Source organism: Falco cherrug, chromosome 10 (genome assembly GCF_023634085.1).
Source record: "Falco cherrug isolate bFalChe1 chromosome 10, bFalChe1.pri, whole genome shotgun sequence".
Lineage (NCBI taxonomy): Eukaryota > Metazoa > Chordata > Aves > Falconiformes > Falconidae > Falco > Falco cherrug.
In genome coordinates, this window is record NC_073706.1 from 15,305,414 (window position 1) to 15,329,726 (window position 24,313).

Genomic DNA, 24,313 nt, shown 5'->3' on the forward strand with positions numbered 1-24,313 from the left:
GCACCCCACAGCACCCATCTGCACCCCACAGCACCCATCTGCCCTCCACAGCACCCACTCATATCCCACAGCACCCACAGCACCCACATCACCCCACAGCACCCACCTGCCCCCCACAGCACCCACCTGCCCCCCACAGCACCCACTCATACCCCACAGCACCCAACTGCCCCCACAGCACCCACCTCTCCCCCCAGCACCCACCTGCCCCCACAGCACCCCCAGCACCCACTCATACCCCCCAGCACCCACCTGCCCCCCCGGCACCCCCTCCCCTCCTCCTCCCCCCGCCCCGCCCCCCGCACTACAAGTCCCGGGGAGCCCCGCGGCAGCGCCGCCCCCGCCGCTTCCCCGCCCGCCCCCGCCTCTCCCCGGCAGCACCATGGCCGCGGCCCCGGTGGCCGAGGGGGCTCCGGCGGAGCCGCACGACAGGTAAGACCCCCCCCACCCCCGTTACAACACCCCCACCCCCGGGGACGGGACCGGTACCGCAACGCCCCGGAGCCGCCGGGACCGGCGGCTCCGGGGCGTTGCGGTACCGGTCCCGTCCCACGAAGCCACTTCCGCGAGTGGGGCCTCCCGATCCCATCGCTCCTTCCTTTCCCCCCCCAAAATCCCTTTGCTTCCCCCCCCTCCCCGCAGCAAGCGACACTCCTGCATCCCACCGCGCAGCATCACCCTTCATCCCATCATTTTTCCAAACTAGCTTTCTTCCTCATTCGTATTTTTTTTTAATTTCTTTACCCCCCCCCTTTTTTTTTTTATTTCCTCTTTTTTTTTTTTTTTTTTTTTGGTAAATTTCTTCGTTTTCTTTTATTTTTCCCTTTTGTTTTTCACCCTCGCTTCGCAGCACAGGCACCCCCGTTTGCAACCCAGCCGGCACATCAGCACCGGCAAGCAAAACCTACAAATTTACTCCCCCCAAAAACCCACTCGGGATTAGTTTTTTTTTTTCCCCACACTCAGCTTTTTCCCACTATTTCCCACTTTTTCCAGCGCAACACTCAGGCATGGAGGAGCACAACCGCTCCCAAACGCCAAAAACCCGGGAATTAGCCCCGGAGCATCACCAGAGCACTGCTGATGTGGCAAATGGTTGCAGGGGTGCGAGCATCCCTTGGGGGGGGGGGTGGTCCCCGGCACCCCGGCATCCCCGCGGCACCAACCGAGTCAATGCCGAACCAACCCGCCTGTTTCGGCAGCTGAATGCGGGCGGCGATGGCGACGCCTTCGTGTGAGGCAGCAGCGAGGGTGAGGATGAGCAGGGGAGGAAGGAGCTGCCGCTGGTGACGCTGGCCGGGCAGGAGATGCGGAACGGGGGTGTTGAACCGAGCCCCTTCCCGCGCGGAGCGGTGGGGCTGGCTCGTTAGGCCCTCGCGCCGGGCAAACAGCAGCGAGATAATTGGGTTTGAAGAGGGAAATGTTTTTTCTCCTGGGGAATCGGGGTCCTTCACGGAGCAGGAAGAGCAGCCTGTGTGCCGGCGGCCCGGGGTGCCTGGTGGCAGCTCTGGCCGGGGTGGGGCGGTGGGAGAGCTGGGTGCCAGGCTGGGGAGGGCCAGGGGCGATGTTTGATGGGGCTGCAAGAGGAGCACAGTGTGGGCACGGCGTGGTGGGGCCGCTGGGCAGCGTCCTGGCACACCTGGAGCTGCTGGTAGTGGGGTGGCAGGCGGGTTCCTCCATCCCGGCAGGCTCCTCTGTCCCTTGCGAGCGTTGCTCCGTCCCTTGGGCAGGTTTCTTGTATGTTTCTCCATCCCTTGGGCAGGTTTCTTATAGGTTCCTCCATCCCTTGGGCAGGTTTCTCATAGGTTCCTCCATCCCTTGGATGGGTTGCTTCATCCCTTGGGCAGGTTTCTCATAGGTTCCTCCATCCCTTGGGCAAGTTCCTCCATCCCTTGGGCAGGTTTCTCATAGGTTCCTCCATCCCTTGGATGGGTTGCTTCATCCCTTGGGCAGGTTTCTCATAGGTTCCTCCATCCCTTGGACAGGTTGCTCCATCCCTTGGGCAGGTTTCTCATAGGTTCCTCCATCCCTTGGATGGGTTGCTTCATCCCTTGGGCAGGTTTCTCATAGGTTCCTCCATCCCTTGGGCAAGTTTCTCCATCTCTTGGATGGGTTGCTCCATCCCTTGGGCAGGTTTTTCATAGGTTCCCCCATCCCTCAGGCAGGTTTTTCATAGGTTCCCCCATCCCTTGGACAAGTTCCTCCATGCCTTGGACAGGTTCCTGCATCCCTTGGATGGGTTCCTCATAGGTTCTTCCACCCTTGGATGGGTTCCTCCATCCTTTGTGCAGGTTCCTCCATCCCTTGTGCAGGTCCCTTCATTCCAAGGCTTTGGGACTCCTGAAGCCTTTCCTTGTGCACTCCCTGCACGATACTCATCCCCCGGCCTGGGCTGCCCACCTGGTCCCTGGCCAGGGAGTCCTGGCGCCGGGCCCCACGTGGCTGTTGCACCACCAGGCTGTTGCAGCGCGTCCGCTTTCGGCTTAAGTTAAAAGGTGCAGTAGGAGGTGAAGGGCCTGGCTGAGGTGGCACGCATGGGTCTGGCCCAACAAAGGCCGTGCTCAAAGGTGGAGCGAAGCAGGTTTGGCCTCTGCGCACCCATGGGTGCTGCCCGCAGGGGTGGGAGCTGGGCAAGGACCCTCTCCCACAGGGCCAGACACCCCTTTGCTGTGGGTTTGGCACGTCCTGGGCTTTTACACAGGTCCAGTGACAATATTCAAGTTACAGCACCCAAACGTGGAAAAGCCACGTGCAATTCGGTTTCCATCCTTAAATCCCAAGGAAAACCCACCGAGCAGCTTTCCATCGCTGGAAGGGAAAGGGCACCCCAGCCTTTGCGCCTGCACCCCTATTTCTCCCAATTTTAAATCCAGGCTGCAATTACAGAGGAGGGATTTGTGCTTAAAAATCATCTGGAAGGAAAAAAGTCCAAACCCCAGGAGTTTTGGCTTGTGCAAGAGCTCAGAAACCGGGAGTTGGGAAGCGGAGGGGATTTGTGGAGGAGTGCGTACTGGGAGGAAGGCTCGGTTGCTGCCGGGGTTCAGAGCCGCTGTGGGCGATTCCTGTCCCACCTGGGATGTGGGGTGAGCGGCTGGGAGAGTTGCTCCCGTCGCTTGGATGTTTTAAACAAAGGCAGGAAAAAAGGCACCGGGGAGGGTGCGATAAGGAGCAACGTCACCTTGGCGAGGGCAAGGGCTCCTCACTGCCAAGTTCCTTGTCCCTTTTCTTTTTTGCTTCTTTAATGAGAAAGAATAGAAATTGCTGCGGAAGAGAATTTTATTTTTAAACTTCTGAAAGAGCTTTTGTGGAGAAAGGGGAGTCCGTGCTGGAATCACAGGATGGCAACGGTTCCTTTGATCATCGCTCACTTCCCTGGCATTGCTGGGGCGGCAGCTGCGGCTCGAACTGGGGACGGGTCACCTCTGAAACCCTCCTCTTGTGGCCCCCGTCTGGGGACCAGTCCCTTGTCCCTGGTTCCCATCAGTGCTGTAGTCACTCAAGACACGTTCCAGGGTGTTGCTGTCCTGTGGGTCCCGTTGCTGGACAGGAGCAGGAGGGGGCTGCTGTGGCCATGCCCAGTGTTCAGCCGGGGTTTGCTGAGGACGCCAGGATGCAGCACGTGTCCCTGGAATAGCCCTGGTGTTCAGGGAGGAGGAGGAAGGGATCTTCTCCCCATCTCTGGCCCCACTGCCAGACGTTCAGCCCTGCTTGATGCTAAGCGTGGGGTGAGCATCCTCCCTGGACCCCGTCGGAGGTGGGTGTACCAAAGCTGAACTCTCATCTTGCAGTGCCGGGCTGGGCTGGGGGCTCGTTCGGTGGCAGCAGGACCTGGTTGTGATGGGCCGTATCCCTGGCAGAGTCCTGGCATTTTGGTGTGTCCTCTGCTACCTCCTCCCTTCCACACCAGCCACGTGCTGCACGGTGGGTGCCGCTCTGCCCTCTGTGCTCCAGGGCCGCCTGGGACCCCCTCTGCCAACCTACCGGCCATCTCCCACCCCTCGCCAGGTGTCCTGCCCTTTGGCTGCTGCTTGGCTTCCTCACAGGGCTGCGGGGTGCTGGGTGCCCGGGCTCCCTGCCCTCCCTGGCGAGCCTGGCACTGGGAGAGGAGTGGGAACGGCCGGGGGGGCAGCGGGCAGCTGGCAGGGGGAAGGCTGAGAGCGCAGATCGCAGGGCCGAGCAGGCAGGGACGTTATTCTTAGCCTCCCGCAGCCCCGGGGTGTTGAGTTTCATCCACTTGTTTATTCCAGGGCTGAGGGGACGGCAAGGGGCAACTCTTCCCAGGGGAGCTGAGCACCGGGGGGCTCGCGGCGAGACCTCCCACCGCTGGGTGCTAAGGGAGGGGGTGAGTCCCACACCAAAACCCCTGGCACGGCCAGCAGCACCCCAGCCCCAAGCCCCAGCCGGCTCCATCGGCTGAAAGCGTTCTGGCTGGGTACCCCCTCCATCTCTGCCCCGTGGCCGTCCCCTCCTGCCCCCCTGAAGCCCCCTCCCCACCGGTGCTGGAGCTCACCGGTGCTCACGGCCGCACACTTACCGGGTGGGCGGCAGAGCTGCCCTCCCTGCTGCCCTGGCGAGCCCCCCGCCTCCGAGGCAGCAGAGCAAGCCCCCGTCCCAGGGAGCAGAGGCGCAGGGGGCCAGTGTTTATTGCCTGCACAGGGGGCGGTGAGGGGAGGTGTCACTTCGCCCCCCCAGCCCCCCCGCTTTTTCTTTAATCAAGCCAGTGCTATTAATATCAGGTAATGAACGTAATCTCTAGCTTAAGCTATCCTCTTATGCGTGCTGACCGCTCCACAGCTCCCAGCAAAAGACGCTTCCTTGGCAGCGCTCTTTTCTCCTTCCTCCAGCTTCCAGCCCGGAGCCCCCCGGGATCTGCTGCAGTAGGGGGTCTGCATCTCCCTGTCCCCCTGGGAGCCCACCGTCCCTGTGCCAGGGGACACACTCCCATGCATGGCTCCTGGCACTGAGATTCGCCCAGGGAGCCCCGCTGGCACAGCTGCCCCCTCGCCTCAGTAGCACTGGGAAGTTGGGGGACAGGAGCTGACGCACGGGCAGGGACAGGGGGTGACACCCGGCATCACCTCCTGCTCCGTGGCGGGGTGGCCATGAGCAGTCCCCCAGCCTTCTCCAGCGTCCGTATATCAGGCTGCTGGGCCCTCGGGCCGGATGGGAGGTGAGTTCCTCCTTTCCTTTGGTTTTGGGTGGGTTTTTACTTTTTTTTCACCTGTTTGCTTTCAGTCCGTGGGCTTGCTGGAGCAAGCCCTCACTAGCCCTGGTCCTGGTCCCCCGGTCCCAGTCTCCAGCTCGCAGCCAGCTGAGGGCTTCAAAAGTGCAGGGAGCAGCTGGGGGAAAGATCAGCTTCCCTTGGGCCATGGGCTGAAGCCAGCCTGGCGCCGTTTGGCAGGCTGCAGGGGGCTTGGCGTGGGGATGTGCAGGGCGGGTGCTTAGTTGGCGTGTAGTTTACGGGGCCAGGGCTGAGGATGTGCTCTCCTTTTTGCTTCCAGGTTCAGGTTTGGGGCTTTCCCGTTTTTCCTTGCTGGCTGTGGGAGCTGTTGGGACCTGCTGCTTTTCCCCTCCCAGCCCAGCACGGATCCGGGATGGTCGGGGGTCCCAGAGGGCTGCAGGATGCAGAGCCTTAGCACAGAGGGCACAGGGATGGGAGCGGCGGTGGGGAAGGGAGAGGGGTCCCCCTCTCACCCCAGTAAATCTGTGCTTGGGGTAAGTGGGAGTAAAACACTTCCTTCATTTGTGCCACTGCATCTGCGGGGCTGGCGAGCTCCTTCGGGGAGCAGCCCCCAGCGCCGGGCATCCCTGCGGTGTCAGGCTTCCTCCTGGTGGAGGGGCGCAGGCAGGCTCCAGCACTGGCTGTGGGGAAGGCAACGCGTCCCCAAAAGCTGGGGACAGTGTGCGGGGAGCTGGTGGCAGCCGAGCCCTCCAGGAAGGCTTTGCAGGAGAGGGGTTACCAAGCCCAGGGCAATGTTTTTTTTCATATTCACCTTACCATGGCATCGTGCCCCTGAAACCCAGCGGGTGCGCTGTGCTTGGGAAGGCTGAGGCAGGTCTGCGTGGGGCAAGAACATCCTTTGGTTGGAGCAGTGGCATTAACTTTGGCAATAAACAGAGTCCCGTTCCTCTGGGGGCCTTGCCTTGCGGGTAGGGGCATTGCATGGGCTTTGTTGCTGCTGCATGGAATTTTTAAAAAGTGGTAGGAAGAAATGGCCAAGTGAGATGGCTGTGAGAGGGCTGGGATCAGCTGTTCCTTCAGAGGGGAGGACAGGCCCTTCCTGGCAAAGGCAGCAACGGAAAACATCTACAGATCTTGAAGTGTAACATTAGGAGAAAATGCATGACCTTTGCAGAACTCCAGGACAGCCCCACAGCCCTCCCCACGGCTGTGCTTATTGGAAATAAATCACGGGAAACATTGATTTAGGAGGTGTAGAGTTTCTACTTCTTGTGTAGATACAGACGGTATAGATAGATATCTATAGAAACAGGATTTAGGTGAAAATCCAGAAGTATTTGGATGAAAAGAGGCAAAGCAGGCCAACTCTTGGAACAGGATTCAAGTGCTGCATCCAAGAGTGGCCCCAGATGCGCGGAGGGGACAGCTCTCCTTCTCACCAAGGGCCATCCCTGCACTGCTGCTGCATCCCTGTGTGTGTCCCTGCATCCCACGGCAGTGCCCAGGGTGGGTTCCCTCTGTGCCAGCACACTTGGTGTCCTGCAGGCACCCCAGGGAACGGACGGGTGACACATGGGAAAGTGGGATGTCAGCTCTGACCACAGCCTGTAATTCTGGGCACAGCCAGAGTCATCATGGTCCTAACATCCCCGTCCCTGCCAGGAGCTGGGTCATGTTGGTGCTGATTGAAGGCAGCAGCAAGCGGACCTTGCAGAGGTCAGCATCTCGCTCCGGCTCCAAAACCCAGAGTTTTGCCCAACTCTGAATCGCTTTGGGAATCGTGGCCTCGGTCAGCATCACAGTGCGCGGATCTGTGGGCGGAGGCTGGCACAGGAGAGCTTGGTTACACCAAAGTTACTGCGTTCCACCAAGGAGCAGAGCATCCTGAAAAACTTGCCTGTCACATGGAGATGGGTGTGCATCCCCAGAGGAAAGCCAGCTGAGCAGCCCTCAGCAGCAGCGCCAGCGGCATGGCTCGCGAGTAACCGCAGTCCCGGGAGAGGGGCTGGGACATAGATGAAAGGAACCGTTTTATTTTCTGGTAAACAACTGTGTTTTTGTCATCTCTGCTTTTATCAAGCCAAAATGACTTTGTTTATGCACCGGCACTGTCAGCTGATGTCAGCCTAGCTCTGGGAATAGCACGCGGTGGCTAATTGCTGCAGCATCACTGGTGGGAGAGGCGACCGAAATACCCCATCTGGGTTTGCTTCTCCTGCCTCTCTGGTGGAAGGAGCCATCCTTGCACAGAAAGAAACCCCAGAAGACTTTCCCGACGTGTCTCACCTCCTGATGTTGCTTTTTAAAAGCAGTGGTTGGGGTGTTTATGGCTCTCGGGTGAGCTGGAGGCCGGCGGTGCTCGATGCCGGCCCTGCGTGCCGATGGGCTCATGCAAGGGATGGCGTGTTAGTGGCTCTTGCGGGGTGGCTCTGTAGGTGCCCACGTGTAGGTCAGCATCGGTGTGAGATGACCGGGCACAGGGGCAGACAGAGGCTGCAGCCCACCTTTCGCTAAGGGGTCCAGCAAAGCCAGGCAAATTGCTGTCTTGTTGCCGGCTCCACAGGGATGTGCCGGTGCTGGAGGTAGAGATGGTGTGCCAGGGGCATCCCGCTGTGCTCGGGGGAGGTTTGCTGGGACACTTTACGTACAGATGGTCGGCCTCATATTTTGATCTTTATCTAAATTGTTCTAAAAAGGGCTAGGGGAAGGAAGGGAATTAGTCTTCATACCAAAACAGCTTAAAATCAAACCAAAATCTGTAAAGCCCTGCAGTTTAAGCCCTTTCAAGAGCAAAAATAACAGAGAGGGAGGAAAGCCCCGCCAGCTCGGCTGGGCTGTACCAAACGGTGCCGTGTTTGGAGCGTTCAGTGCCGGGGGCTCTCTGACCTTGCAGAGGTTTCATTTCCAGCCTGGTTCACGGCTAGGGAGAGAAGCAAGAATGAGCAGGGAGAGCCCTTTGCACCTTCTCACAGGGAGGAGACATCTCTCCCGAGGCAGCGAAACAGCTAGCGGGGAGGAGCAGGAGCTGGTATAAATAATCCTCCCCCATCCCTGTGCTGGCCGAGCAGCGCGGCTGCGGCTTATCTCCTGGCCAGGGGCCACTTATCACCTCCAGCGCTGCTCGCAAAGGGCTCCAGAGGGTGGTTTGTTCCTCTCCCTCCCCAGGGCTGCGGCAGGAGGGGAGATAAGAGAGAGGCGTTTAGCAGCTCCGGGGCTCTGGCGTGCTCCGCTCGGCTGCACCACAGAGCAGATGCAAATGGCTTGACTGCTGGGCTCTGGCCTGGCTCGTCCCCAGGGGTTTCAGGCCTAAAGGGTGGGAGAACTAGAGGTTTGGGTGGGAGCAGAGCGCTCAGAGTGGGGAGAGGAAGGGGATTGTGCATGGGGGAACAAGGGCGGTTGAGCTGTAGCCCCTGTGTTTGGCTTCCATCCACCAGCAAGGTCCCTCTGCACGTTAGGACAGGTTATTGCCCTCTGTAGTAATACCCCTCAGTGCTCCAGAGCTCACTGGCGTGTTTGTGTAATGCAGACATTCCCCAAGCAGTAGGTGTGTGGGAAGCGATGCCTGTGTTACACCTTTTCCAGATTAAAATTGGTCCTGTGGGAGAATTCCTCGATGTTGGCCACTGCCTGGGGTCACAGAGGTGTGGGTGCTGGTAGTGCCGCAGCAGGGCTGTGGTTGTCTCTCCCCCTTTTCCATTGCATCCCTCACCTGTACAGTGTGGGATCCCCCAGAGGCCCCACTCCCACGCACCAGGGATGCTGGCCCTTCCCCACCACCAGTAACGGAGCTCCTTCCTCTCCCCATCCCCAGCAACAGCAGTGCCGAATCCTTAGACCGGCTGTACCCTGCAGTGGGCTCCACCAAGCCACCCCGAAAACGGACCACTAGCCAGTGCAAGTCCGAGCCACCTCTGCTGCGGACCAGCAAGAGGACCATCTACACAGCTGGCCGGCCACCATGGTACAACGAGCATGGGACGCAGTCCAAAGAGGCCTTCGTGATAGGTAGGCAGAGGCAGCACATGTCCGGGCTCTGTCCCACCTCTGCACTTCAGCTGGCGCAGGCTGGCGCAGGCAGTGTCGATGCTGCCTGCCCCATGGCTCTCCAGGGGATCCTGGGGGGATCCTGCCCCACAGCCTCTTTGGAAACTTGAGGTTGGCTCCAGACTCCAAGCTGTGAGTTGCTCAGCCTGGCCAGGAGCAGGGAGAGTCACCAATGCTGGGCAGGCTGTAGGGTCGGGCAGAAGCTCAGAGGTTGCAGATGCGGGTGATCGATTATAGCAGGCACTGAGCAGACCGCAGTCTTTGCTTGTTGTTCCCTCAACTCTTGTTGTCTGTGTTGTCACGAGTTCCCAGGGATTTAGTCTAGGCTGGTTCTCACGTCAGCTCTCCCCTTGTTACACAGCCATCTAACGATGGGTTTCCCACTTTTGCTGTGCACATTGCTGGCAGTTACAGTTCGTGCCATTTGACATTTTCAAGGGTAATCTTGCTCTTGTAGTGCCTATCGATCTCCCTCTTGGGAGGTCCCTCCAATTTAGTGTAACGGAGCAGGACCTGGGCTCTAGCCTGTGGCTAGAAAGGCAGATTGTGGGATTGGTGACTTCATCCCCTTTTCCCTGGCAGGCCTGGGAGGAGGCAGCGCTTCTGGGAAGACCACAGTGGCCACCATGATCATTGAGGCTCTTGATGTCCCTTGGGTGGTTCTGCTGTCCATGGACTCCTTCTACAAGGTGAGGCTGTGTGTCATCCTGGCCAGGCTCCTTGGGCTGCCATGGTCCTTGGCATAACCCCCTGATGGGAAAACGCAGCGTGGATCTAGTGATGGCCTCATGGTTTCCCCTTCAGATGGTTCTTGGAGCAGGGGCAGAGGTTGCTGAGCAGGGCAGTGGCGAGGGAATGCTGCTGGTGGTGACGGCTGTGTGCACAAACTTTTTCTCTGTGGGCAGGTGTTGACCAAGCAGCAGCAGGAGCAGGCAGCCAGCAATGACTTCAACTTTGACCACCCCGATGCCTTCGACTTTGACCTCATCATTGCCACCTTGAAGAAGCTGAAGCAAGGCAAGAGCGTGAAGATCCCCATCTATGACTTTACCACCCACAGCCGGAAGAAGGAATGGGTACGGGACACTGAGAAGGGTGGGACTCAGGGTGGGGAGACTGCCAAGGCAGGAGAGGAGGGTGCCAGTTAGACCTCTGCAGCCTCTGTCTTTTGCAGTCAGACTCATGCAGTTGCCCTCTGCTCCGTGACTGGCTCAGGACACATTTTTTGGCTGAGCTGCTGCAGTCACTAACAACCCAGAGAGATTCCCCGAGATGAACATGTTCTGTGTCTAACCCCATCCATTTTGACTCCACAGAAAACCCTGTATGGCGCCAACGTGATTATCTTTGAAGGCATCATGGCATTCGCAGACAAGGAGCTCCTGAAGGTGAGGAAGGGCTTAGAATCGGTTCTGGTGAAGCCCGACAGGTGCGAGTGCTGCAATCCCCTCTTCTGCAGCCTTATGTCACAGCACAGAGAGACTCCTGGGTGCCCTGGGGCTCCTGTGCAGCGCTGGATGGGACCCTGTCCGCCAGCAGTGCTTCAGCATCGCCTCTACAAACCAGCCCTCCACCCCCATAGCCAGCGCGAGGAGATGGTGGGAGCATGCTTTCTCCTGAGGTTCAGCAGCAGGGAGGTGACCTTCTCCAGGTTACAGTGGCTGCTGCAGCACTTCGCCGTGTGGAAGAAATAGTCCAGATTTTTGTAGCAGCAAGGGAGGAGCCCCTGGCGGAGATCAGGCGTTTCATGAGGGACCTTGATCTCAGCCATTCATTCCCAGGAACGAGGAGCCCAGTGGTGACCTGGTCCCTGGCAGTCGCGTTGCATAAATATGACTAGAAATAGCCACCTCCACGCTGCATGCCACAGCTCGCGCAGCCAGAAGGAAAGTCTGCTGTCACTCGACTGCGCAAAGCCTGGTGTTCCTAGTGTGGAGGCTTTCTTGGGAATTATTTGGATACACGAAAAATGCTATGGGAGGGAGTGAGCCATGCAGAAACTTCGAGCTCGGTCTAGAAAGTTTCTTTCCCTGCCAAGCGAGCATTTGGGTTGCATTTTCCTGGAGCAACGGTGACCTCCAGTGGACAGCTGGGTAGATCCCCCTGGAGTTTCCCTGAGCATCCCTGCTCTTGTCTGGGGCAGTTCAGGGCAGTGTCATGAGCTGACCTGCTGTGCTTGGCTCCCTTCCAGCGTTAACAAGCCGGTGCTCCTGGGTTAAACCTGTTCATCTGCGTCGTGGCATTAACTTCCTTTGGCTCCTCCTCACTCTTAAATAACATCCAGACAAAGTGTTGGAGCTGCACAGAAGTGGAGACAGGGTTTGGAGCCGGACAGGCCTCCAGGGGCATGAGAGTAAGGGGCATGGTGTCAGCAAGGGACTGGCTGCAGCATCTGCAGTGCCAGCCAGGTTCAAGTTCAGGGGCTGCGGAGGAAAAGCTCCCTCCAGGCCGCAGCAGAGCTGAGCCGAGCTCTGCTAAACTGGTGGTGTGCTGTGCACAGGGCTCAGCTTCTCTTGTGGCTGGAGAAGGTCGGTTTGAGTTACACACCTGACCCAGTGGGGTTTGTGCCCTCCCCTCACGTTTCAGCTCCTTGATCTGAAGATATTTGTGGACACAGACTCGGACATCCGCTTGGTGCGTCGCCTGCGCAGGGACATCAGTGAGCGTGGTCGTGACATTGAGGGTGTCATCAAGCAGTATAACAAGTTCGTCAAGCCCGCCTTCGACCAGTACATCCAGCCCACCATGCGACTGGCCGACATCGTCGTCCCCCGAGGTACCTGCCCAGGGCTGCCTCAAGCTGCCGCGGGGCTCAGTCCTTAGTGGGACCTCAGAGACCCTGTCCCTCCACCCTCAGCTCTGCTGGCCATTCCCACCGCCCTCCAGCTGATGAGGACAGAGTGGCTGTCCCGTGCCGAAGCAAAGGTCCCTCTAGCTGAGTATCTGCAAACACGGGCCAAAAGCAGGTTCCTAGGGGAAAGTCTGCCCTTCCCCTTAACCCATCTCCTGCCCTACCGGCTCCTGCAGCTTAGCAATTTAAAAGCTAGAGGCAACTTGTAGATACTCAATAATAGAATACTAAATAAGAATTTAACAAAAGCGGGAATGTCTCCTGCATTGCTAGGAAAGGGCTGTTTGGGGAAGCAGGGGTACGGTGTGTTTCTGAACATGGCAGGGAGCGTGGGGAAGGATTGTTTCAGGCGCTGCTAGCACTGTGGTCCTGACCAGGCTGTCTTTCACTTCTGGTTCACTCCAGGGAGCGGAAACACAGTGGCTATTGACCTGATTGTTCAGCACGTCCACAGCCAGCTGGAAGAGGTAAGAGCTCCCTGGTCCCCTGGGTGTTAATGGTGGGGTGAGCCTTGCCTGCACAGCGGTGGCATTGCAGGAGGCTCTGGGTGCCAAGGTGGGAATAGCCTGGCTTCCCTCCGTGCTCCAGGGGTGTGAGCTGCAGGGCTCTCCCTCCATTCCAGTGAGGGAGACTGCCTTATCCCTGTGCTCAGGTTAGCACGAGGCTCCTCTGCAAGCTGTGGTCCAGTAGCAGCTTCCTTCCCTCCCTGGGAGAGCAAGTCTTCCGGGGACAAACCAACCATCCTGCAGTGATCTGTGGTGTGTCCTCCCTGCCTGCAGCTCCAGACCCTGCAGTACTTCAGCTCTCTGGCTCTGGCTTCTCCTCTTCACCCCTTTGCAGGCACTGCTGCACAGGCTTTTCTGTCCAGAGCCCATTTTTCCACTTCTGTGTTGGATGCAGCCCGTGGGTTTCAAAAACCAAAGTCTTATGTTTGATGCACAGGCTGAGCACCAATCCAGGCACATGCTCCATCCCTTCCCCATCACCAGCTTTAACAAGTCTTCTGGGTGTCCTGGGCCAGTCCTGACCAGTGGTTTGAGCCAGTGACCAAATGATGCTGTTGTGTGTTGCTGCTCCTTGAGCAGCACAGCCTCCTCCTGCCCCACGTTTGTAGCTTTGACGGTTAAGTTGTGGAGATGCTCAGAGTGATGTCCTGGGAGGTGGAAGGATCATGACCTGGGGATGGATGCACCTGAAAGTAAAAGGCTCGATTCCTGCAGGCCTTTCTGAGCTCCCAGGTGGCAGGAGCCACTCAGCCCTGGCTATGAGCTGGCACACGATAGCATCGTGCCACCTACGCTTGCTTAGGAGGGACCGCTTTTAAGCAAAGGTGACTTGGCAGGTTCCCCCTCCCAGAGCACCCCGCTCTCCGCAGGGCTGCAGGCGGCAGTCAGGGCTTTCCTGCTGCCCGGATTTACAGCCCCAAGCTCTGGCAGGTCGGGAAGTTGGTTTCTAACCCCTAGGTCACAGGAGAACGGATCAGAGCCCTGGCACTGTCGCTAGCACCGGGCTCAGGAGGGCATGCAGCCGCAGGGCACAGGCCAGGAGGAGGGAGATGGCTCTTTCTCCCAGCCCTTGGGATCTGGCCAGGAGAGCTCACAGCTGGACGCTGCAGTGAGCAAACACGGCAGCTCCTCCCCAGGGCATCACTGAGAGCCAGGCGAGGGGTTGGCTTGGGTGGGCTTTCATTTACCTGGGGAGGGGAAGAAGGGGAAAAGGCTACATGTGAATGCAGGAAAATATTCCTATTTTTCCTTTTTTTTTATCTTGAAACGACCCTGGTGTTGACAATGCTTAATACCGGTTGCATTGTGTCTTTGTGTTGCTGCCGCAGCGTGAACTCAGTGTCAGGTAAGAGCCCCTAACTCTGTCCTGTCTGTGCAGCCCGAGGCATTTCCAATGCCAGGCACTGCTTGGCCTAACCCTGACCTGCAGTTGAGACCGACAGCTCGCAGAGCACATGGCCTCATCACACTTGAAGCTGACAAAAGGCCACCTTGTCCTTGGCACTGGGACCAGCAGGGACATTGCTGCTCCCCAGGGATGTGTTCATCCTGTGAGGGTACCACCAGCTTGAGCTCAGACCCCTGAAGCTGGGGCAGGACCAGGTTTGTTAGCTGGGGACCTCCAATATCTGCAAGAGGGGAGGCTTTGCATCCTGGGGTTTATATCCCTTCATCCTCTAAGGTGAACAGTTGCTCAGAGCCACTCTCCATCCCTGATGATGAAACATCATTAAACACCTATTATTTGATTAACCAAAGTGGCTGGAGGGTGTTGGGAGCCCTGGATCCCTTGCGGCATGCAGAGGCTCTCGGCTGCAAGCCTGATGGCCCCCAGGAGCGTAGCAGCTTTGGCGTGGCAGGAGGTGCCTGCCTTCCTGTGGTATCTAAAGGCCACACAGCAACTGCCTGGGGACCAAGAAAATACTTATACCCTAATCCAGCAGGATTTCTAATTTCTCAGTACCTGCAGGTGGATGCTATAAAGTGTATGCTGATTACCTTCACCTCTCCAGTATGTGGATCCAGATGGGACTTTAGCGCTGGTGCTTCCATTAAGCAGCCAGCTAAGTTTCTAGGTGTTTTTGTAGGAAGCAGAAGGGATGCATTACTGCAAATGGGTTTCCATTTAGTTCTCCATCATTGCGTGGAGACACTTAATGCAAGCAACCCTAAAATTTACATTTGACATACAACAAGCTTTTAAAATACCTAAGATGAGCAGGGAAAAGGATCTGCTTTACTTATTTCTGCTGAAGCCATTCATTTCCTAGACTAGGCGCTGGATGTTCTATTTTATTTCCATTTGCTTGTTTAATACCATGGGGCCTGACATTTCCATACAGACAGCATAAGCTTTCCTGTGTGTCTGGAGGTCCAGGTGGGAAGGTGCTCTTTAGCATGGAGAGAAGTCTGTTGGTTTAAAAAATTACGGGAGTAACATTAGAGAGTAGACTAATGTTTGTGTGTGTGTATATATGTCCATGTGTATGTATATAAGTATACACATGTATAAAATTTCCTTTCTCTCCAGTGATTCTCACTCTTTAATCAAAGTAGTACTCAGTACAGGTGATCCTTTTGTGAACCTTAAAAATCAGGTATTTAATAACACGTCAGGAAAGTGTGAGTAGTTTTATGATAGCGTGTTTGGAAAGATAACTCTGACCTCCAGAAATAACTCCATGATGACCACAGCCACAGACATTTTTATGTTCTGTTTAAGGCTCATGGTTCCCATTTATGCCTTTGCCAGAAAGTCTGGAAAAAGTTTCCTGGAAAAAAATCTGTTTACGCTCCTGGTGTCCCAGTGCTTCTTACTGCTGCGGCGGTTTCCCATCAGCTCCTCTGTGGCTCTGCACTCACAAGAGGAGCGAGGTGGACAGAGACACACATGTCAAGTGAGATGCGCTTGGCAAATACGGAGCTTTTCATCTAAAACAGTTCCCTATGCGCTTGTCTTGAATGGCTTCATCTAAATGTCACGGTTGTTGTTCTGATGTCACTGCCTTTTGGCGGCTGTAGGGACGCAATGAGGCCTTTGTAGCTGGTAGAATAAAACCTGGATGCTTAGATCTGGCCCCAGTCCGAGATGCTTTTCTGGCTCTTGTGCTCCAGGCTGGCCCTGGGCTGCCTTTCCTGACCTAGCAGGTGGCTGGGACAGGCAAGGAGTGCCTCTCCCCAATTCTCAGCTGATCAGATGGGTGAATTCTGAGGAGTTTAAAGAAATTGGTGCCATTCCCTGGACCTGCAAGCCTTGTTTTCCTCCTGGCTGCTGAGGAGCATCATTGCCTTCCTCTGTATTCCCTCAGCACAGGTCAGACCTTATCGTCCTTGCAGTTGGAATATTTCCTGTCCTGCTTTCCACGCGTTTAATGGTGTGTGTGCTGGGCATGTAATTACATACAGGCACTCCCTTCCCATGCGTGCCCAGGTGAGTATTTCTCCTCAAGCCCAGCAGCAGGAGCCAGACCGGTGAGCCCGTGCCCACTGAGGCACAGTGCTCTCAGCTGAGCCTGGTTTCCATCCCTTCTGCCATGCGATTTCAGAAGCCAGCCCAGCTCTTGGAGCCAGTGTTCTTTTCAGCTGATTCCCTTCACTAATCAGTATTCCCCACCCCCAAGGTCTCGATCATCTTGGCATGCCCTTTGCCAATTGTGTCTTTAAATATCAACCCGTGGCGCAGTTTAATAGCCCTTGTTTGAAATGTCAGCCATGAAAGCCAGCTGCTGTACGTGTTTGAAATGCCTTGACTGCATTAGCTCCTTTGTAGCTGGATGTTTCTTGTCTGCTTCCTGCTTGATAGCATGCTCAACAAAGAGCTGAGGATGTTCCCTGAAGCCTTCCTGAGAGATGGTCACCCCTTTCTCTCTTTCTTTCTCTCTCTTTCTTCTTCTTTTTTTTTTTTTTTTCCTTTAACGCTTTTGTTCTAGGGGGCAAAAAAATAAGTTTCCAAAATGAGACGTTTTCTTGACGTGCTCATGGCTGCCTGTCTGAATTTTCCATCGCGGTCCTGCCTGGCAGGGGGAGGGACAGGAAGCCTTGCTCGCAGCCAGCAGAGCCCTGCTCGCTCTGTCCCTCGCGGCAGAGATGGGCAAGGGGTTCCACCGCAGGCGACGTGGCTGTGGCCGAGCAGCTGCTGGAGAAGCTGAGCTCTTCACTCGTCTTCAGCCTGCAGCCCCTCTCCAAGGGATGGTGATCTGAGGGCAGGTCCAGGTGAACTGGGGGGAAGGAAGCTCTTCCCATCGGGCAGTGATGTTCAGTTCAGAGCTGGGTTTCTCCCCGTGTTCCCAGCGCTCTCGGCTTTCCAGGCTCTCCGAGGCTTGAGCAGATCATCCCTCCAGTGTGCCAGGAGGTGGGCACCCCTGTGAGCCCACAAGCGGTTTGCATGCGGGGCAGGTTGGATGAAGGTTTTGCAAGCTTGACCTTGAACACTTTGTGCTTGCTCTGGGATTGCAGCAGAGCGCTGGGCGAGAGCTGCGCGTTTCCTCTGGGCTATGAGGGCTGCAGCTGGTGTTGCAGCGTGGTACCACCTGGGACAGAGATGGGACAGTGTCTCTGCTGTGGCTCTGGGGCGGTGAGATCAGATGGAGCTTTCTCCCCGTGGAGCCAGGAGTGGAGCCGGTGCTGTGGAGTGTGGCAGTGACATGGCTTGGTCCCCGAGGGAGGTGTGCTGGGGTCTGTGTAGTGATGGCCCACATACTGGGCACGTCTCGGAGCCATAGATCAATTTGGGCGCTTTTTTTCCCCCTTTGACTAATGACAGTACTTTTTCCTTTGTTTCATGTCATGTTTGTCCCTCTCCCCTTAAACTCTCATGTTTCCTTGTCTTGTCTCCCCTGAACATCCCTCCCACCTGGTGACCAGAGGAAGCTGCGCTGGGATATGTGAGGAGACATGCTAATGGCAGTGTTTTGGTTGTGACACTAACGCTGGGGAATGGGGGCGAGGGCTGCGCAGGGTGAGCTGCGTTACTAACCCAGACTGGGGGCCTTTGAGCAGGCAGCTCACAGGGTCCTGCTTTGCTGGGGCTGTGCATACCCAACCGGGGTGAGGGGGCTTGGGAAAGCATGTTCATACCGATCCCAAAGATGGGACTTGCCGCAGTTCCCCCAGAAAGCACCATGGGGACCTGACAGCATTCAGTGGCTTCTCTGCTGTCAGGAACAGGGGCCGAGTGGGGTGGCATCCAGACCTTCCCATCCCTGCGCTGAGCACCAGCCCCTGCGCGGGTGTCACAGGAAAGGTGCGGAAAGCTCGGTGACAAAATGCTGACAGCATTTCCCGGAGGTCTGTTGACAGCTCGGGGTGCAGGGGTGGTGTTCCCAGGCACACAGGGCTGCTCTCAGAGGTAGGAGCACTCACTGGCATCTGCGGCAGGGAGCGGGAGCCAGGTCACACCTCATCTCACCTGAAGCGTCATGGAGAGCAGGGCAGGAGAGCGGCTGCCCATCCCTCTGGCATGGTGGGATGCTGTGAGGCGGACCTGGTGGTGACAGAGGGGAGAGGTGCCGTGCCAGGCTCAGGCCTGTGCCCCTGGGTGGGCTGTGGTGTGTAGGAGACAGCCCTGTGGGCTACGACTGTACGGCCACCACAGCTCCTCTGGTTTGGGCAACAGCAGTTTGTCACCTTGGCAAACCCAACTGGGGCCGTGAGAGGGTGTGTGGCTCTGTGTTGGGGGGCTGATCTCTGCCCCCCGAGAAGCAGGCAAGCAGGGAGCCCCTGCGCGGGCACCAGCGTCTGCCAAAGGCAGGGCTCAGGTGCTCACCTACCACGTGGGTCTGCACCCCTGGGGCCAGGAGGGTTTTAGGTGGGGCTGTGCCCCCAGGATCTGTCCCCAGGCCAGGTCTGGCAGGAGAAAGGAGGCAGGGGGCTGTGGGGGCAGAGCTGCTGGGGCTGCCAGCAGCACAGCCCCAGCGTGGGAGCATCTCCAAAGGCAGCCAACCCAAGCAGCAGTGACTAACAGAGTGAGCTCGCTTCACTGACAACAGGTCCAGGGCCTTGAGGGCTGCTTGTCCCAAACAGGCGGTGGGGTCTGCGGGCAGCGGGACACGCTGGGCTCGGCCCCAGCCCAGCCAGGCTCTGCCAGCAGCGGGCAAGCCTGCACTGGGAGCACAACCCATCCCACACACTCCACGTGGCCAGCTGTCTCGGATTCAGGAGTGTTCCCTTTGCTGCTATGCCAGACTGGAGCTGGCAAAACCCAGAAGGAGCCCTTAAGTACCCACAGGCCTTGGGAATGTCTCGTTTGGTGTTGGTCAGCCAAGACCAGGAGATGGCTACATGGATGGAGGCCTCAAGTCATCTAGCTCTGCCCTCCTCCATTCCTACCCAGTCATCTTCTGTCTTCTCCGCTTGTGTGCCTCTGTGTGTGCAATTAATGCAGGTTTCTGCTTGATTTGAAATCTTAATCACCTGGAGCTTTTGTTTGTTTGCTCTCTTCTCCTCCTCCCCAACATCTCTCTGACTGGGATGCAGCTGCTGGCATGTGTGTGATCTGATGTGTGGCTTTCGGACCCCAGCCCTCCTCCCAGACAAAGTTGCTTGTCCATCCTGCCCAGCCTTATGGAAGCCAAATAGATGTGACCTTCATCTCATTACTGCCGCTGTCAAAGAGAGAGGTGACTAATGGGGCTCCATTGTGCACTTCCCCATGAATGGTGTTCCCTTGATCCAAGAATAGCTCCCAACCCTATTAGTTATGTTGAGATGAGTCACACAAGCCAGTCCTGTTCAGCCATAAAGTCTTGAAGCTGTTCCCAATTTGGTGTCGATCTGACTATCCCTGAATGGGGACAGTGACTGACTTGTAGGACAGAGGCAACCACAACAGCTCCTCCTCACCCCATCAGTTCAGGATCCACCACAAGACTCTGGAGAAGGTTTTGATTTTATTTTCCGCTTTCTTCCCAACCAGTGGAAACCAAGATGAGCCAACCATGGGTCAGCTGCCTGGGAAGGGAAGCGCCTGTCCTTGGGCTGCGAGGTCCTGCTGGCTCTACCGACCACCCGCTGCCTGCCCCGTTCATGGGAGCAGGTCCCTTTGCCATCGCAGGGGACTGGGCAGGGCTGGCCGCTTGTTGGGCTTGGCTGGATGGCCTTGGTGTGCGTTTGCAGTGTGAGGTGACATCTGGGAGGATGGCTTCGGCCATGTGCTGTGCACCAGCCTTTGGGCAGCATTGCCCAGAGACCTGCTGACCATGTGTTTGGTTTTCAGGGCCGCCCTGGCCTCTGCGCACCAGTGCCACCCCCTTCCTCAGACCCTCAGTGTGCTGAAGAGCACCCCTCAGGTGAGGGGCATGCACACCATCATCAGGTAAAGCCCCCATCGCTGCAGCCTCCTGGGGTGGGATGGGGCTTGGCTGATGGCTGGGGTGAGCTCAGCTTGCTTTGGAGTCCCGAATCTTACTTGTGCCTGTCCTCGTGGCTTGGGGACATGGGAGAGGGCAGACAGTAGTGGGCCATGTGCAGAGGAGCTGTGCTGTAAGTGCTCCCTGGTCTTGCCAGATTTTTTCTGCTTTTTACCTTAAAACTGCCACCACAATTCCAGGTTCAGCCAGTGGCCTCTGTGCAAACAAGGTGCTGAGAGCCAGACAGGGGCAGGGGCTGCCCTCCTGCATGCAACCTCTGACCTCTGTTAGCATCTCCTGGGGTACATTTTGGTCCACAGCTTACATTGCTTTTCCCTCCCCTCCAGAAACAAGGAGACCAGTAGGGATGAGTTCATTTTCTACTCCAAGAGGCTGATGCGGTTGCTGATTGAGCACGCGCTCTCCTTGCTCCCGTTCCAGGTGGGTTCAGGGATGTAGCTGGGAGGGTGGGCAGTGGGCGCTGTGTTTCCTCTCCGATTGCTAACCTGTAACTGCCAGGGAGCCAGCGCGGTCCTGGTGCTGCTCCTCCAACCTTCCCCACATATCAGCCCTTTCCTCCTAGATTCTCCTGTGATTCCATAGAAATGTGTAGATGCGGTGCTTAGGGACATGGTTTAATGGTGGACTTGGCAGTCCTGGGTTAACAGTTGGACTCAGTGATCTTAAAGTCTTTTCCAACCTTAATGATTCTACGATTCTGTGATTCTATAAAAAGGGGCAGGGCTCGCTGAGGCCATGGAGGAATGGCCTGGCCCTGCATGACAGCTCTTTGTCCAGCCTCATGTTCCAATGGTCCAGAGCAGCCCGCAGCTGGCTGGCTCCCTGGTGCCAGGGCTCCTCTGAGAGCTGCGTCAGAGCTCCTGGTAATGCTTCTCCCATGGTTCTACATTGTAGAGTTGCACAGTGCAGACCCCTCAGGGACAGGACTACGAAGGGAGGACATACAGCGGGAAGCAAGTAAGTGGAAGCAAAAAGTACTATTCAGACCTGCCCCATGGGGTTACACTGAAAGCCCTGTGGGTGCAGGAGCAGGACATCCTGGCTTCTCAGGGTTTCCATCAGGCCTGGATTTGGCACCTGCTCTCGTGAATATGACACCCTATATCATGGGGACAGGCAGCCAAGGGTGTCCTCAGCAATGTGCCACTGTTGCCCGCCCACTGAGGGAGACAGCTCAGACTGGGAGCAGCACAACCTTTCTGGAAGGGATGCACTTTGGGGTTGCCCATTAGAGTCCGCCACTGTCGAGACCCAGTGCCATACTGGGGTGGCGTGTACCTCCTGCCATGTGTCTTCCCATTCACCCTTGCTGTGTGCTGCAGATCACCGGGGTGTCCATCCTGCGAGCGGGGGAGACCATGGAGCCAGCGCTGCGAGCAGTGTGCAAGGACGTCCGCATCGGGACCATCCTCATCCAGACCAACTGCAACACAGGCGAGCCAGAGGTAAAGCCCGGGGCCCTGGCCTGCTGAGGGCATCTCCTGGTGTTAGCCTGCATGCAGGGGGTGACTCAGGTATTCCCTGAGAGCTCTTCAGTGATCTGAGAGCTGGTCTTGGCAGGGAGTGAGTGCTTTGAAAGCTTCTGAAGTGGGCTTTGCCAGCATGTTTGTGCATGCAGGGGCTGGTTTGCTGTCCAAGTGTTTGCACCAGTGCCTGGCTCCAAGCTGACAGCTGGGGTCCCAGAGATAGAGATGCATGAAAGATCCTTCACCTCTCTAAGAGAAAGGCGCTGGTTGCTCCATTCACCTTCAATCTGCAGCTTCTGAGCTGATCTCTCTTCCCCTGCCCAGCTCCACTACCTGCGGCTGCCGAAGGACATCAGCGAAGACCACGTCATCCTGATGGACTGCACGGTCTCCACAGGCGCGGCAGCCATGATGGCAGTGAGGGTGCTGCTGGTACGGAGGATGTCGGGCACGCTGCAGAGGACGGGTGGTTTGCTCACAAGTAACGTGCCAAACACCAGCCACAGCCATGATGAGAGGCTCTGTGCTGAAACCGGCTCCTCCTTGTGAAAGAGAGCGTCATGGGAGACAGCACAAGCTGGGGTGACTCTGTAACCAGGCACTGATAAAGTCACCCCTTCCTTGTGTAGCAACAGCCTGGATTTAGTTGGTGTCTTGGTCCTGTGCCCAGTAACCCCAGCTGGCCACAGAGAGGAGAGGAGAAAAAGTGGCTCCAGGAAGGGAGTGCTTGGAGTGCTGCTCCCTGGAGGAACGGGCCATAACAAGTCTTGGATACTCTGACCCCGGGCTGTCTCTGTGCCTTTCCTGCAGGATCATGATGTCCCAGAAGACAAGATCTTCCTCCTGTCCTTGCTTATGGCGGAGATGGGTGTCCACTCTGTCGCCTATGCTTTCCCCCGGGTGAAGATCATCACCACAGCTGTGGACAAGAAGGTGAATGACCTTTTCCGGATAATCCCTGGCATCGGTGAGTATCTGGGTAGGAAGGACCTGTTGCAGGGGGAATTTTGGTGCTTCTGGCCCACACACCAGCCCTGGTTGTCAGCAGCAGGTCAGGTCTGTTGTTATTTCACCCAGGGACACAGTGCCTTTCTCTTGGGTCCTGCTGCTGCATGGTTGCTGGGATCAACACACACGCTCTGAGAGCTGTCGGGCAGCCATAGCCTTGTTGGCAGAGGGAGCCATGCCACATGCCGTGAGCCTCCTCCAGCCCCACCTGGACAAGCTGAGCTGGGACATCTGGAGCAGACCTGTGCTCACCTCATTCCCTAAGCTGCCACCTTAAACAAGCTCATCCCAAACAAGCTCACTATGTTCTTCTGTCTTCACCTCTGCTGTGCCAGGAGACACCCCTGCCACAGGGTGCTAAAACAGCCTCCAGGCTGCTCCAGATCTGCTGCTACATGAGTTTTAGTGCTGTTCAATCTGTCGGATAAACCTGCTTTGGTTTCCGTGCCTGCTGGGGCCAGGGCAGGCTGGAGAACGGTCCCAGGGCTCCCTGCAGAGCTGTGACTGCTTCTCTCTCTTTCTCCCCGCAGGGAACTTTGGTGATCGGTACTTCGGGACAGATGCTCCTCCGGACTGGAGCGATGATGAAGACGCTCTTAGCACTTAGATGTGGAGATGCCGCTGGCACCAGGCAGCTTCAGCACCGCACCTTAACCCCTTCTGTCCATTGCAGATTTCTTCTTCCTCCTCACCAAGCATAGATATTTTTTTCAAATCTTACATTGGAGATCTAGGGCATATTTTTTCAAAGAAACACAAATCCTAGTTTGACATTGTGGACAGTCGCATGTCCCAGCGTAGAGTGGAGTTAATTTATTTTAATTTAAATATTTGCCTATATAACTTATTGGAGATATTTTATAAAGGAAAATAATAAATTTTTCTCTGGTTTTCTTGAATGGAGCCATTCTTTTGTCACTTCCCACTGGTGCCCAGAAGGTTTTGCCACCCTTTGGGATTGCTGCCCTGGGAAGGGAGATGCTGTGAGTGGTGGTGGGAGGTCGAGACCCTGCTGTTGAGGAGCGGCTGATGCTACAGCCATGGAGCAGTTTTTATGGCTCCATCTTTGTGCTGGTTACAGGCAGCTGGTCCGTGTTTCTCTTTGCTGAACACTGAAGCTCTTACACCCCAGGGAGAGCCTACCCTACAGGACGCGCTTGCTCTGTCTAATGCTACCGAGGCAGGGAGGGAGCCTTCACCCCGTGGGAGCTGGTGGGGACAGAGATCAGCCTGCAGCCTCTCTGCAAGGCTAGGATAACGCCACTCAAACCAGAGTCTCCTGCCTGCAACAGGGCTGTGAGCAGGAGAAAAACACACTGCCTCCATTCCCCAGCTCCCTGCTCTTGCTGCCATGCGCTGCGGAGGCAATACCATGCTCTAGATCCCGGTGAAGGTTGGTACCACAGGAGAGGCAGTTCATGTCTGCAAAGAAGCTGAAGTTCAGCTCAGATCATGCCATGCTTTAGCTTTAAAAGCACCAAGCCACTGTTTCAGTTCAGCGCTGAAGTGAAACATAGCTCACCCAAACACCAGCTTGCTCTGGCTGAATCAGAGCGGCTTGAGATGTGGTGAGGAGCGGGGCTCGTAACCGTCTCCAGGAAGCTGTTAGCAGGCTAGAGTAACCTCAGCGGAAGGGGAGCTGGCCAGTCCCACGAGGTGGATTTAGTCAGGGGAGACTGTGATCCCTGTGGATGAGCACAGAGTGTTTTCCATTCCTGCATGATTCAAAGTACCAATGCAACATCCTTGTGCTGGAGATGGGCCAGGAGGAGCAAACCTACCCCTCAGCTGGGCATCCCTGGCTTGGACCTGGCTTCTGAGGGGTTAGGCAAGGCAGGCAGGCACTGCCGGCAGCAAGGGGAGTGGGGCTGGGAGGGGGGTGTTCTGTC

At 56.8% G+C, this 24,313-nt stretch overlaps 1 protein-coding gene across 8 annotated transcripts; it reads left to right on the top strand.

Annotated features, from left to right (window-relative positions):
• The first annotated feature begins 341 nt into the window (after positions 1-341).
• Positions 342-23,323, top strand: UCKL1 (uridine-cytidine kinase 1 like 1). Of its 8 annotated transcripts, none has more exons than XM_055722296.1 (15): positions 342-432; positions 8,994-9,187; positions 9,809-9,915; positions 10,132-10,302; positions 10,543-10,614; positions 11,813-12,002; positions 12,483-12,544; positions 13,912-13,928; positions 19,797-19,895; positions 20,277-20,370; positions 20,845-20,907; positions 21,273-21,395; positions 21,741-21,848; positions 22,227-22,383; positions 22,955-23,323. In XM_055722296.1, exons 1-15 carry the CDS (start codon positions 383-385, stop codon positions 23,029-23,031), a joined length of 1,584 nt encoding a protein of 527 aa, XP_055578271.1. In that variant the 5' UTR covers positions 342-382; the 3' UTR covers positions 23,032-23,323. The 8 variants fall into 8 exon arrangements, with proteins under 8 accessions (XP_055578271.1, XP_055578270.1, XP_055578269.1 ...); XM_055722295.1 differs by lacking the exon at positions 22,955-23,323 and adding an exon at positions 22,494-22,948; XM_055722294.1 differs by lacking the exons at positions 13,912-13,928; positions 22,955-23,323 and adding exons at positions 17,447-17,466; positions 22,494-22,948.
• The last annotated feature ends 990 nt before the right edge of the window (positions 23,324-24,313 follow it).